Below are 12,556 nucleotides of genomic sequence, written 5' to 3'. Positions count from 1 at the left end.
AAGTCCCATTGGCAGAGTGATCGATGGAATAAGCCCGATGGCAGATGCAGCACTCATACTGTGGTTCCCCGCACTGGGTCGTGTGATGCATAGGTGATCTCTTAACCACATCAACTTCATGGGGGCTTCACTGTTGCTAAGTGCAAAAGGGCTCCCAGTCAGGTATTTATACCATTATATCACGATAGATCAGGATGCGTCACGATCTGTTGAGATCCACACTCTACATACAAGTACTACCAAGCTTCCAGTTTCCCCACATTTTCCTATTCTGGAAAGGCTTGAGGCCCCACGTCCCCCTCATGTCGTAGAGAATGCATCCAAAGGACCAGAGCGGACCCGATGGTTGCCCGGGAATAGTGCCCGTGGTATTTCTAGCTTGAAGTGTCGAGGAAGCTACAAGTTTGTTTTGCGTGTAAATATGCCCATGTGGTTCATCCGATTATACCCGTCTGACGATCTGTGTAGTTCAAACTGATTTGAGCGTTCCACATCAACGGTCACAGTGCCTAAGGACACATCCAAAAAGCTGTTCATAATGGGATGACCTGCTGCATAGCGCCGGATCACATGAAGCTGACCGTGTAGACCTCTACCAGCACTTTCGTTTGTCGCATGTCTTCAGAAGTGACATCCCTGGCGCACGACAACCGCCATCGGGGCGCGAAAATACTCAGAGGTGCCAAGCTATTTGGCTCTGCTATCTGCCAACAAGATTGACTGCTCCTAGCTGATCTGTTATACATACATGTAAACCCTAATAGCGAAGCCTTGTAGCAGGCTACGAGTCCCATGGGTTGCCCCGAGCGAATGGCGCAAGGAATTGTAGTACTCCTTGTTGCACGAAAGCTATCTCGCTCCAGCCGATTCTGACTCCCTACGATCCACACGACGTGGGCGCTGTGTCGTTCGATGTGTCGAGTGCATTCCCCTGGGTTCGAGAATATGTGACTTTCTAGGTAAATTTCCGCAAAGACATGGCTGATTATGAATGTAGAAACTGTTGGATGGCGGCGCTCTGCATGGTGTTTCAAAAAACAGAATCCCGTTTTGTTTCGAAGCTAGCGATGGTCGGCGGAAACAAGACATGATTGGCAATAGTATGAAAACTTGGAGCGCATGTCGCGGTGGATTCAGAGGGCCGAAATTCAAGACATCAGCGCATGAGACGTGACAGCTCGTGGATAGGAAGTCCACTCAGTAATTAAAGGGCTCGGGTTGCTGAGATGTTTCTGGTGTCCGAAGTAACAAGTTAGTGCTGTGATTCGGAACGTAAGCTCGCAGTCAAAAAAGTCCACGGGGACGAATATACTGCCAGTGTTGATATGGGAATAATTGAGTGCACATGTACATGCATGTACCTAGTACATAGTGTGAGGTTGATCAGTTGAGAACGCAGTCGCGTCGATTGGGAAGGCGGGAGGGCGCGAAGGCGATAGTGACACCTCAGGCAGCAACAGTATCGCAACTGACCTCGGCAACTTTGTTAGCGCTCTTATTCACATAGTTAGGATCAGCTCATTCTAGATCGCTGTTCTACTAGTAGTTCAACATGACTCACAAATTGATTGTTGCTGTATTTCGCGTAAATTTTAGGCGCGGCCAAGCGGCAAGCCTGTTATCTACGCAATTAGAATCGTGAACTTCCAGCCTTTCAGCACCAGGCGCTGAAAGTTGCCATCTGATTTATCTGAGTTGAACTTTAAAAACTTCTCGTCGGAGAGATAGGAAAAGATGCGCCAATGCCGATAACTCGTACATCGTGTGCCCCTGAAAACTGAGGCTATTATATTATTGCGGGATGGCCCAATCGGAACCCGGTTAATTGCGTCACCCGTTGAATGATAAGCGCGAATCCTGAACTGAGGGGCTGAACTAGTATAACAACGGCGCATTTAGTTAGACGTTATACATCGATGCTAGACAGAACTTAAGTTTGCATATATTACGGAGTACTCCGTACTTGAGAAATACTTGGGAACTGGATGACGAAAAACTAAACAGGATAGGCTGGTTTCGGTTTGCCCCGGCAATTCTCCATTTCTCGGCCCAAATACGAAATAGGGAGGTCCGGAGTTAAAAGTGGGTGGCGCCTCGCCCCCGACATCATTTTCCACAGCACAGGGCGCCAAGTACGGAGTACGGGATACGATGTACTACGTTGTAGATGAACACGGTGATATGTGTGAATATTGAGTTCAAAGATAAGCTCTGGATTACACTGCCTAAATAGGTTATAACATGACTATGAAGGTCTGTCCGAGCCTCGGATGGACGACATCCTTGCCGATATGACTTCACATCCCCTAATCAAACGGTCTTCTTTCGGCCCCAGCTTCTCGAAGATTTTGAAACAATGGCTCGCTTTAACCTGGAGTCTGCATCATAAGCAGACTGATTGGGTGAACCAATCGATATGTGGCCCCTCAACGGACGTTAACTGGCTCGAAGATTAGATGGCTCAAGGCATGTGGATGGAGCCAGTAAAGATGAGGAAATAAGTGGAGCCGGATGGGGGGCAAGTGGAGTAAAGTGGATTCTATTGGCTTGCATTCAATCTGCTGGTCATTAGCCCAAAGGTTCTTCTTTCCCTCCCTCTTTCTGCCCTGTGGCTTAGTTTCTCTCCGCTTAGAGCTTTTTTTTTTTTTTTTTTATTTTCTGGCTTGCTTTATTATGGCCCAGTTTTCTCTCTTTTCCTTTTGTTTTTATTTCTAGGACATCCATCTCCGCTACTTTGGTCGTCAGAACAAACAGCATCGCATGCAGCTCAGAAACCAGACATCTTAATTTCATTATGGCTGTTGATGCAACCCGTAGCCCCTCCGGGGTATCGATCGAACAGGGTGTAAGTACCTCCAATGCGGATCGCACCCTGGAGGATATGGGATACAAGCCTGAATTGTCGCGCAATCGATCTATTTGGCAAGTCACTTTCATGTGCTTCATTCTCTCCTCAGTGCCCTACGGCTTGTCAACCACCTTATACTACCCACTCGCCGCAGGTGGGCCTGCCAATGTGATCTGGGGCTGGGTGATCGTCTCATTCCTGATTCTCTGCGTGGCTATCTCGTTGGCAGAAATCACTTCGGTTTACCCAACGGCAGGTGGTGTCTACTATCAGACATTCGTCCTATCACCGCTCTGGTGTCGTCGCGTCGCGTCTTGGATCTGTGGTTGGGCGTACGTCGCGGGTAACATCACCATTACGCTGGCCGTCAACTTCGGAACTGCTCTACTCTTCGTCGCTTGTCTTAATGTCTTTGAGAAGGCTCCTGGCGTCGGAATTACCGATGATTTCCAGGCGTGGCATAATTTCCTCATCTTTTTGGCCATCACCTTCCTCACCCATGCCATCTCGGCGTTCGGTAATAAATGGCTACCGTGGTTGGAGGTATGTTATCGCACGTGCGGCATTCCCCAAAATAGTAATGACACTAATCATCTTTTTAGACCTTCGCCATCTTCTGGACGATGGCCGGTCTCTTAGCCATTGTTGTTTGTCTATTGGCCGTCGCCAAGCAAGGCCGCCACAATGCTTCCTGGGTCTTTGGCCATTTTGAACCCAATGCTGGGTGGCCTGCGGGGTGGTCATTCTTCATCGGTCTCCTGCATGCCGCCTATGCCACATCGGCAACCGGCATGATCATCTCGTGAGTCCCATCAGGCATTCTCTCCGTCATTTCACAGTGCTCACCTTTTCTAGACTTTGTGAGGAGGTCCGAGAGCCCGCTATCATGGTCCCCAAGGCCATGGTCGGAACTATCATCATCAACTTCATCGCCGGTCTTTGCTTCTTGATTCCCGTCTGCTTCGTTCTCCCTGATTTGACCTACCTGATCAATTTGGCTTCGGGTCAGCCCACCCCTGCGATCTTCAAGGCCGCCATTGGAAACTCAGCGGGTACTTTCTGCCTGCTCATTCCTCTGATCGTGTTGGGTGTGATCTGCGGTGTCGGATGTGTGACCGCCACCTCCCGCTGTACTTGGGCCTTCGCCCGTGACGGTGGTATTCCCGGTTCCGGCTGGTGGAGCCAGGTCAACAAGAGCCTTGATATCCCTTTCAATGCTTTGCTTTTGAGCATGATTGTGGAAATTGTTCTCGGCTGTATCTACTTTGGCTCCACCGCTGCATTCAATGCCTTCTCCGGTGTTGGTGTTATCTTCTTGACTACGAGCTATGCTTGTCCGATCGCCGTGTCCCTGATCTTCCGTGGTCGAGAGGATATCAAGAACGGAAGCTTCAACTTTGGCGTTGTCGGCCTGGTCGCGAACGTCATCGCTCTTGGTGAGTCCCTTATACCCGTCCTTGATCCAGATGCCTCCAAAGCCGAAGCTAACTGATTTTTACCACAGGCTGGAGTCTCCTCGCAATTCCCCTTTTCTGCATGCCAACCCTCATGTCAGTTACCAAGGAGAGCATGAACTATGCCTCTGTAGTGTTTGCTGGCTTTATCATCATTGCTGCCGTCTGGTATGGTGTGTGGGGCTACCACAACTACCGCGGACCCCCAACTGACGCTGTCGAACGGGATCTAACCCCTACCGAACCTTCTGCCTTTGCGGAAATGCCCAAGAAGGAGTTGAGCCTTTAAATCTTCCACTTTGGAGCCCGACTGGCTTCGTCCTCAGTGGCTTGCTCCCTATAACAACTACGGGGAGTCCCTAGTTATTACATTGTATATAAGAAAAAATACCCCACAAGTTTCTTTATTCCACATCCTTCTGTGAATCTCTAAGATCCCTCGGCGGATGCACACTTGTAAAAAATAAGTCAAACTCGCCATAGCTCGGTAATCTGGTAGCATCTGGGATTTTACGTTGCCTCACACACCATTCCGCTATAATCACGTCGAGGAGTTAATGGCAGCAACGTGGTCCGTCACCAGACAGGTGAAATCGCTGGTGCCATAGTAGATGGTGTGTCCGTCGTCGGCCGATTTTCCCCCGCTCAGCGTGTCTCCATACTGCCAATACAGGTCGGCGGCAACGCCGGTTGTGTCCAGCGAGGTCTTTTGCCATTGAGCCTCGATGGCACAGTGGTCAGAAGTGACTCCATACTCCTCGAAAAGGCATGGCTTGCCAGCTGCTACGCAGGCAGCGCCATGGGACGTGACCCATCCGTTACCCCAGTCATTGGTGGTTCTCCCTGACAGTAATACGTAAATTAGCATGGTCTGGTTCCAGTATTTGGGAATGAAAGTACACACAGCTTTGTGGGTAGAGGTGGAAGGTAGCAAAGTCGATCGTCTCAATACCCAGGTTCATCGTGAAATTAAGTCCCTCGGCATAGCTGTAGGGATAGCTGCCATCTGACTGTATGTCTAACCCGAAGCCTTCTATATTTTAAGAAGAATCAGGAAGCCCATTACGCAACAAAGATGTCAGGAGTATACTTACCATCACCAATTGTGACCATGTGTTTTGGGTCCAGGGACTTGACATAAGCGCTGGTGGATTGAATCCAGTTGTAAAGGACCGAAACATCGCAGCCGTTGCAGCGGGGCTCGTTAGCCAACTCCCATGCAAAGACAGCCGGCGAGTCAATGTATCGTGAGACAACGGCTTTGATATACGCGCGGTACGCCGTCTGAGCGGCGGTATTTGTGTACCAGCTTGTCTGGCTGCCACCGAAAGCATTGACATACGCGGCCATGCCACCGTAATCGGACCAGTTGTTAACGAAGTTGATGATGAGTTTCACATTGCGGGCCTCAGCGGAAGCAACCACATAGTCCAGGCGCTGGAGGCCATCTGCTCCGGTATTGACGGTAGCAGTTCCGTCTTTGAGTAGTTGGTAATAGACGCTTCCGTCCGATGGAACGGTATTGACATCGTTGAAGCCCCAAACTCGTAGGATTCGAAGGCCAGATTCATTCATGTGATCGAATACAAGATCGACATCATCGTTGTTGGTTAGGAACCCAATCCAGTACGAGTTTGAACCGGCAAAATAGCTTGTCTCGCCATCTATTTCGAACTTGAGTCCATTCGTAGTGGCAACGCCCGATGCAATCGCGTCACCAGAAGCTAGAGCATTGGTTGTTACTTGTTAGCATATCAGAATCATGTCGGTTTCGGTTCTGCCTAGGTTACCTGCGACACGTTGGGTGTAAGGCGCAGCTTGGGCGCTGATGAAACAGGTGGCCAGAGATAAAATTGCGAGGATCTTCATCTTAGGTATCGAGATTCAACAGGTACCTAGTTGTATGGAACCTAGGGGTACCTAGTGCATGCCCGTTACCTGTAGGTAGTAGTGTCCGGTCACGGAGATAGGTGGACATGTAGGGCATATATATACTCCAGACTCCAGAGAACCAGGCTTCGATCAACATGGAACCTACGGGGACCTATCACTTCCGCTCTGGAATAGGAAATTGTCTTTATTCCGTCAAGTTCAAAATACCGAGCCATCTTAAGGTCCATGTGAATCAATTCAAGGAGGAACCCGTGCTGTTTGTGGAATACTCGAGGCGGAAGTCCGGGGGTACACTATGCCTCGGCATGAAAAGCACCGAAATCATAGGCAACGAGCCCGGTGTTTGCGGGGTAATTTGAGAAACCCCTGCTTCAATCATCGGCTATTGCGGGGAAGTTCTGCAGAAGTTGAATTAAGCAGAGGCGGGCACACTTATCCCCATTCGTCAAGGCGTTTGAGCCGCTCTCTCTGGGGGATGAACAAGGGTCAGTGTCCCACATGAACAATATGCAAGATTGACTAATTATCTAGGCCGATGGGTGGAATTTCCAAACAAAGCATGATTATAGTAGTACCAGATCTACAGATTTATACATGTGACCTCTTTGCCGTTGTGAGTGCGATGAAGAATTCCAGACATCGCCGTACTGTGTATTGACTTAATTAAGCCTTTGGTCTCAATAGAGTGAGAAAAGATACATGTAGGCATAACAACCAAAAAAATGGATTAGCTTCTTCGAAACCTATATGTGGGCTTCTGTAGACTGAAGCTGCGTGGTTGAGCAAGATCTTGACAGTAGTCTGTACTCCGTACAATTTGTAGCGTGACCCCGTTCCTGGTTCCATCAATCAACGGGTCGGCTTTGACTGGCCGAGAATCGCCTCGACTTGGCACGGGGAGGAGGATTAGCCCCGGGATCGATCGGACTCGGGCTGTGTACGGAGTTACGGTAAGTAGTGGAAACAAAATGCCGAAGCGAGACGCATGGTCTGCCTCCCAGTTTGGAAGGTCGGTTTTTAGCCTTGGGTGATCTTTGTAAATCGTCTTTCACTGCTGTCTTCTGACTCTTGAGTGTTCACCGGTTTCACTAAACCCATCCGTACTCCGTACTGCGTAGTTATGAGGTGCATAACACGGCCATATCCACTCTAAGGCTCCTAGTATTTAGCCGCGAACCTGTTGCCCGTGGACCCGATTTCGATGATGGGCGATCATTATTTACTATTGCATACTAGTCTATAGAATCGAAAAGGGGTAATGATAGCAATAGCAATAGTGTGTAGCCTCGGGTGATAAATCGTTCAATCTTGTAGAAACTCTGAAACTCCTTGAGTCTAGGCAGTCGATGTCCACGTAAAGGAATGAGTGAACCATGGACATAGGAGTTGGGAAATTACCGTTGGGTTCGTCGGGGTTTGAAAAAAAAACGAATTGGCGATGTCGCCCCCAAAAGCTCAGGCAGAGATTCGTGGAGTAAACAGCACATCAATGAATGAAATGTTACGATGTTTACGACCAAAGCACCGTGGCAATGGCCTGAAAACAAAGCATAGAAATGGTGGGATATGATTGATCGAGCCACGAGAAAGAATTTGCCTGGGAGTCAGGCAGTAATGAGTCTAATGACAGAAACAATTGGCAGAAAATATGGCGCTGACCCCATTAGGAAGGTCTGCCTGAAATATTGGGGATGGAAGGGGGCGCGCGCGGACCTATCGATACCCAAAAGAGGATGTAGCAGAAAGATTTGAAAATTTCTTCAATGACGTAGCCAGCGGGTGTGGCGTCTCGGATCCGCCACTTACGACTCGGCGTTCGGGATGTCAACGGCATGTCGACGGCACGATGCCGATACTTGTTTTGATATCGGGTTCCTGTATTGCGACTGATTTGGCTTGAGCTGTTATAAAGTAAATTGCAGTAAGATTTCCAGGTATGGCTCCTACCTTCGAACTCGTTCAATGTCAAGGTTCACGTAAATGGCTCATGGACTCACCCCCAGACTCCGCATTTCCCCTCGAAATTCTCTCATGGAAGGTCGGGGATTTCTTCACCGGCACACCGATCGGGAATGACATATGCTGCGGTCTGGAGAGAAACCGGAGTAAAGCCTGGGGTCAGGTTGCCCGGGTCGTCACTGACATATGGTCCACTGCGCTTTCCACTGCACTTTCTCCAGATTGTCAACCATGATCCAAGTCGGCATACTGTATACTGTATAGACACCGAGAAGATGTTCGGAACGCACGGCAATAGAAGCCGTGAGGATAAGGGATCCTTTTCTCGGCCTCGAAATACGCTAGGTACCGATTTCCCCGAAGTTTACCAGTTCGGCACGGCCTTGGCTCGGTTGAATTCGCCACCGGAAATCTGCCCGACCCTTTGCCCGGATAAAATCGGCTTTGCACTCTGACTGGCGAGCCACAGCCGATGAGCAGATGGTACCTGCCATGTATGGATTCTTCCCCTGGAGATATGTGGGGTTGGAGGCCGTGCAAGTCGGCGTTGCCGGGTTCCTTGAATGTTGGTTGGTTGTCCTCAGTTGGAGGCACAGCATGAGCCCATCAGCATCGTCATCGCTGCCAAACTTTCCTCTCCACAATCCTGTCCCCGCCTCCACTCCAATGGCTTTTGGCTTTTGTTTTTTATTTCGAGTTTTTCTTGCGCAGTTACAAAAGGGCCCCTATTCCCCATCATCCCCGTGTTTCCTGGTTCCCCATGGGCGTGTTTCCCTCTTTTCATTCTCCATATTTACTCTCATCTACTTTCTGAGCTGGTTCTCTACTCCCATTTCACTTCTAAACACAATTTGAACAAGCTAGCACAACTAGCTAGACACGTCCTTTTCAGCCCTACACAGATGATGGGTGCCGAACCGTCCTCCCACCATGGGGAGTCTATCTTCCAGGCCGAGCAGCCAAGCCTCGAATCCTCCTCACAGAGCAGCCAGATTGAGAAGCCCAAGGGCCCAGTTGGTGTCGATACTCCAATTCCCCGGCTCACTATGCGGTCCCTGGTGATGGCCCTCTTCGTCTCCATGGGTGGTCTACTCTTTGGGTACGATACTGGTCAGATCTCTGGCTTCCAGGAGATGTCCAACTACTTGCAGCGATATGGTGAGCTTGGAGCGGATGGTTCATACTCATTCACTCCCACGCGCTCGGGTCTTATTGTCGGCTTGCTCTCCATCGGTACCCTGATTGGCGCCCTGGTCGGTGCCCCTGTCGCTGATATGCTGGGCCGCAAGTGGTCTATCACCGTCTGGTGTTTGATCCTCATTGTCGGTCTGATTGTCCAGATTACCGCTCCCGACGGTCACTGGTATCAGGTGGTCATTGGCCGTTGGGTCACTGGTCTGGGTGTCGGTGGTTGCTCACTACTTGTGCCCATGTACCAGGGTGAAAGTGCTCCTCGTCACATCCGCGGTGCCATGATCAGTTGCTACCAACTGTTTGTCACCCTCGGAATCTTTTTGGCCTACTGCATCAACTTGGGTACCCACAACATGGACGGGACTGCTCAATGGCGCATTACTCTTGGGATCACTTTCCTATTCGCCGTGGTCCTCGGCGGTGGTATGATCTTTTTCCCCGAAAGCCCCCGGTACGAGTTCCGCCACGGAAAGGCCGAGAGTTGCCAACAGACACTCGCCAAGCTTTATGGTATCCCGGAGAACCACGTCCGCATTATCGAAGAGATGAACGAGATTCGTGAACAATTCGAAGCCGAGTCTGACGGTCAGAAGTGGCATGAGTTCCTCACTGCCCCTCGCATGTTCTATCGCCTCGCACTGGGCATGGTCCTGCAATCACTCCAGCAACTCAGTGGAGCTAACTACTTCTTCTACTACGTAAGTTCCAGCAGAAATCCTCCATCCGACGTTTAGAATTCAGAATGCTAACATTATCTATCCACAGGGTACCACCATCTTCGAAGGCGCTGGCATCTCCGACAGCTTCATCACCCAGGTCATCCTTGGCGCCGTCAACTTTGGCACTACATTTGGTGGCTTGTATGTCGTGGAAAACTTTGGCCGCCGCAAGTCCCTCATCTTTGGCGCAATCTGGATGTTTGTCATGTTCATGATCTTCGCGTCCATCGGTCATTTCGTTTTGGACGTGGAAAACCCTACCAACACCCCTAATGCTGGCAAGGGTATGATTGTCGTGACTTGCTTGTTCATTGCGGCCTATGCTATGACATGGGGTCCTATGGTCTGGGCCATTGTTGCGGAGCTGTTCCCCTCAAAGTACCGTGCTAAGGGTATGGCCCTGGCCACCGCAACCAACTGGCTGTGGAACTTCCTCATCAGCTTCTTCACCACCTTCATCACCAAGGACATCGATTTCGCCTATGGGTATGTCTTCGCTGGTTGCCTCTTTGTGGCGGCCGGTATTGTCTACTTCTTTGTCATTGAAGGCAAAGGCCGCACACTTGAGGAACTGGACTGGATGTATGTCAACAAGGTGGTTCCTTGGAAGAGCAGCAGCTTCGAGATCCCCGAGCGTCACGAGGATTGGATCGCGGAGGAGAACCCATACGGTCGCAAGCAGCAGCGCGCTCATGCGGAGGACGCATGAGCGCACTTTGTGCAATTTGCTTGGTTTTTCATGTCTTTTTCGCAGCTGGTGTTGAATTATAGATTTGCATGATACATGACACAATATCATCTCGGGCCTGGCGTACTGAGTGCCATTGCTGTCCGGAGTTACTTTCTTGTATATAGAAGTTGAGCAGCGTACACCTGCACTTATAGAACATAGACAAGTCGTCTTCTTCATTCTATGAGGCAATCCTAGGTAATAGGTAATAATCGGCAACAGCGCTCTTGACTAGGCAGAATATGTCCTTATTGTAACTTGAGTATGAAATGATCCCGCCATGCTTGTGGGAAAGAAGTCTAGATTTGAGACAACCTCTGAGGGCCTGCCCATGGTACATACTGTGTACAAATATCGTAATGAAACCTTGCCTGCAATGAAGTACATAACCCAGATTCGAACAGTCTCACATTTCCTTAAGAAGGACATCCTACGGCAGCCGTACATCACAGATAGTTCAGTGATTCCGGACATATCGCGGCGTCCAGGTTGGCGTCCCAGTCGCACTGGGGTAGGGATAACTGGACACCATCGAAGAACTGGGAGTGCTAGTAGCGATGGGCGTGGAGGTAGCGAACGAAGACGTAGGGCGGAACGGGATAATGGGTCCAGGTCCCATCTTGGGACCTCCTAGGATGGGTGTGCGCGCATCACTAGAGGGTGAACTCGAGCTGTCAAGACCAGCCACCAACTTATCACCAAGTGATTTGATGCTCTCTTCAAACGTAGCGCTGTCCTCCGCAGTCCAGTCTGCCTTGGATCCGGGAGCTGCATCTTCTCCAGTGAAGCCAATGTACAACACATCATTTCCACTGTGGCCGCTGTCGCCTGTAATGTCCTCATTAGGGAAGCAAAGCTTAGCAAGAGAGATTGAAGCCTCCCCCGTGGAAGTGTCGCCGTTGGTATCACCCCAGATACCGTAGTGCTGCAGTCACAGAATGTTAGCGTTGAGGAATGGGATAAGGGGAAGGGGTCACCTACCAACTTGCCACCACACACGACCGCCATCACGCTCAGTGGCTCCATGCCGTGGTCGTCGGGCTTAAAAGATGGGCTTGCCCCTTCGTTACCGAAGACCACGTAGGGGTGAATGTTGGCATTGAGATCGTCAATCCCATAGTCGCTCACTAGATCCTTGAAAGCCGTCACACCTTGGCCACTCGGATCATTGGAGCAACCTCCCGCGCTGTTATCGGCGCCATCACAGTCGATGTCCATGTCGGCGTACACTCCCCCATCGGCGGTACCGTACAAGAAAATGGCCCCGTCTATGTCACCGCAATAACCAACATCGGTGCCTGAGCCTCCGTCGTCAAATCCGCTAGCGAGGACATTGTCACATTTGCCAGTCTAAAAATATTAGTGGTATGACTTAGGATTGATCAGGATTGCAAGATACCTTATAGGTGTCGTAAATTTGCTTCAGGTTGGAGGGCAGATCATATGCAGCAGCGAGCCCTGCAGAGGACAGGATCAGAGAACTGAGGACTTGCATTTTGGCAAGCAGGAGAAAATACTTCAATCGTTGTCTTAGAGAAATTAGAGCAAGTTCAAGACGTTAAGCCTGGAATATATACACCGGACATGCCTCAGATATTGAGCAGCCGAGAGTGATCTGAGCGGGCCTGTGGGCCTGTGGGCATGATATGCAGGGGCCCGTTAGAGAAGTGGTCCACTTGGCTGCCATGATGTTGTATTTGCCAAGATCCATCCCGGAGGAGTTTCGAGTATAGGCCCATAGGGCAACATCCAAAACGGG

The 12,556-nt window shown here is 50.1% G+C and overlaps 4 protein-coding genes across 4 annotated transcripts; 2 read left to right on the top strand and 2 right to left on the bottom strand.

Moving 5' to 3' along the window:
- Positions 1–2,794: 2,794 nt before the first annotated feature.
- N7515_008938 (putative amino acid permease) lies at positions 2,795–4,591 on the top strand (the record flags this gene model as incomplete). The annotated part of the gene is made up of 4 exons (XM_056669682.1): positions 2,795–3,391; positions 3,451–3,650; positions 3,704–4,284; positions 4,353–4,591. The coding sequence occupies 4 exons, from the start codon at positions 2,795–2,797 to the stop codon at positions 4,589–4,591; spliced, it is 1,617 nt and encodes a 538-aa protein (XP_056517481.1).
- A 252-nt stretch (positions 4,592–4,843) lies between these two features.
- N7515_008937 (glycoside hydrolase 5 family protein) lies at positions 4,844–6,171 on the bottom strand (the record flags this gene model as incomplete). Its single annotated transcript, XM_056669681.1, has 4 exons — positions 4,844–5,145; positions 5,207–5,335; positions 5,397–6,044; positions 6,093–6,171. 4 exons carry the CDS (start codon positions 6,169–6,171, stop codon positions 4,844–4,846), a joined length of 1,158 nt encoding a protein of 385 aa, XP_056517480.1.
- A 2,885-nt stretch (positions 6,172–9,056) lies between these two features.
- Positions 9,057–10,776, top strand: N7515_008936 (sugar porter family MFS transporter; the record flags this gene model as incomplete). The annotated part of the gene is made up of 2 exons (XM_056669680.1): positions 9,057–10,046; positions 10,114–10,776. 2 exons carry the CDS (start codon positions 9,057–9,059, stop codon positions 10,774–10,776), a joined length of 1,653 nt encoding a protein of 550 aa, XP_056517479.1.
- A 478-nt stretch (positions 10,777–11,254) lies between these two features.
- Positions 11,255–12,292, bottom strand: N7515_008935 (glycoside hydrolase family 75 protein; the record flags this gene model as incomplete). The annotated part of the gene is made up of 3 exons (XM_056669679.1): positions 11,255–11,722; positions 11,779–12,147; positions 12,197–12,292. The coding sequence occupies 3 exons, from the start codon at positions 12,290–12,292 to the stop codon at positions 11,255–11,257; spliced, it is 933 nt and encodes a 310-aa protein (XP_056517478.1).
- Positions 12,293–12,556: the final 264 nt, after the last annotated feature.

This window comes from Penicillium bovifimosum, assembly GCF_028826915.1.
Source record: "Penicillium bovifimosum strain IBT 22155 chromosome Unknown utg000007l_segment0_segment0, whole genome shotgun sequence".
Lineage (NCBI taxonomy): Eukaryota > Fungi > Ascomycota > Eurotiomycetes > Eurotiales > Aspergillaceae > Penicillium > Penicillium bovifimosum.
Note: the sequence above shows the minus strand (reverse complement) of the source record. Positions and strands in the feature narration are given on the sequence as shown.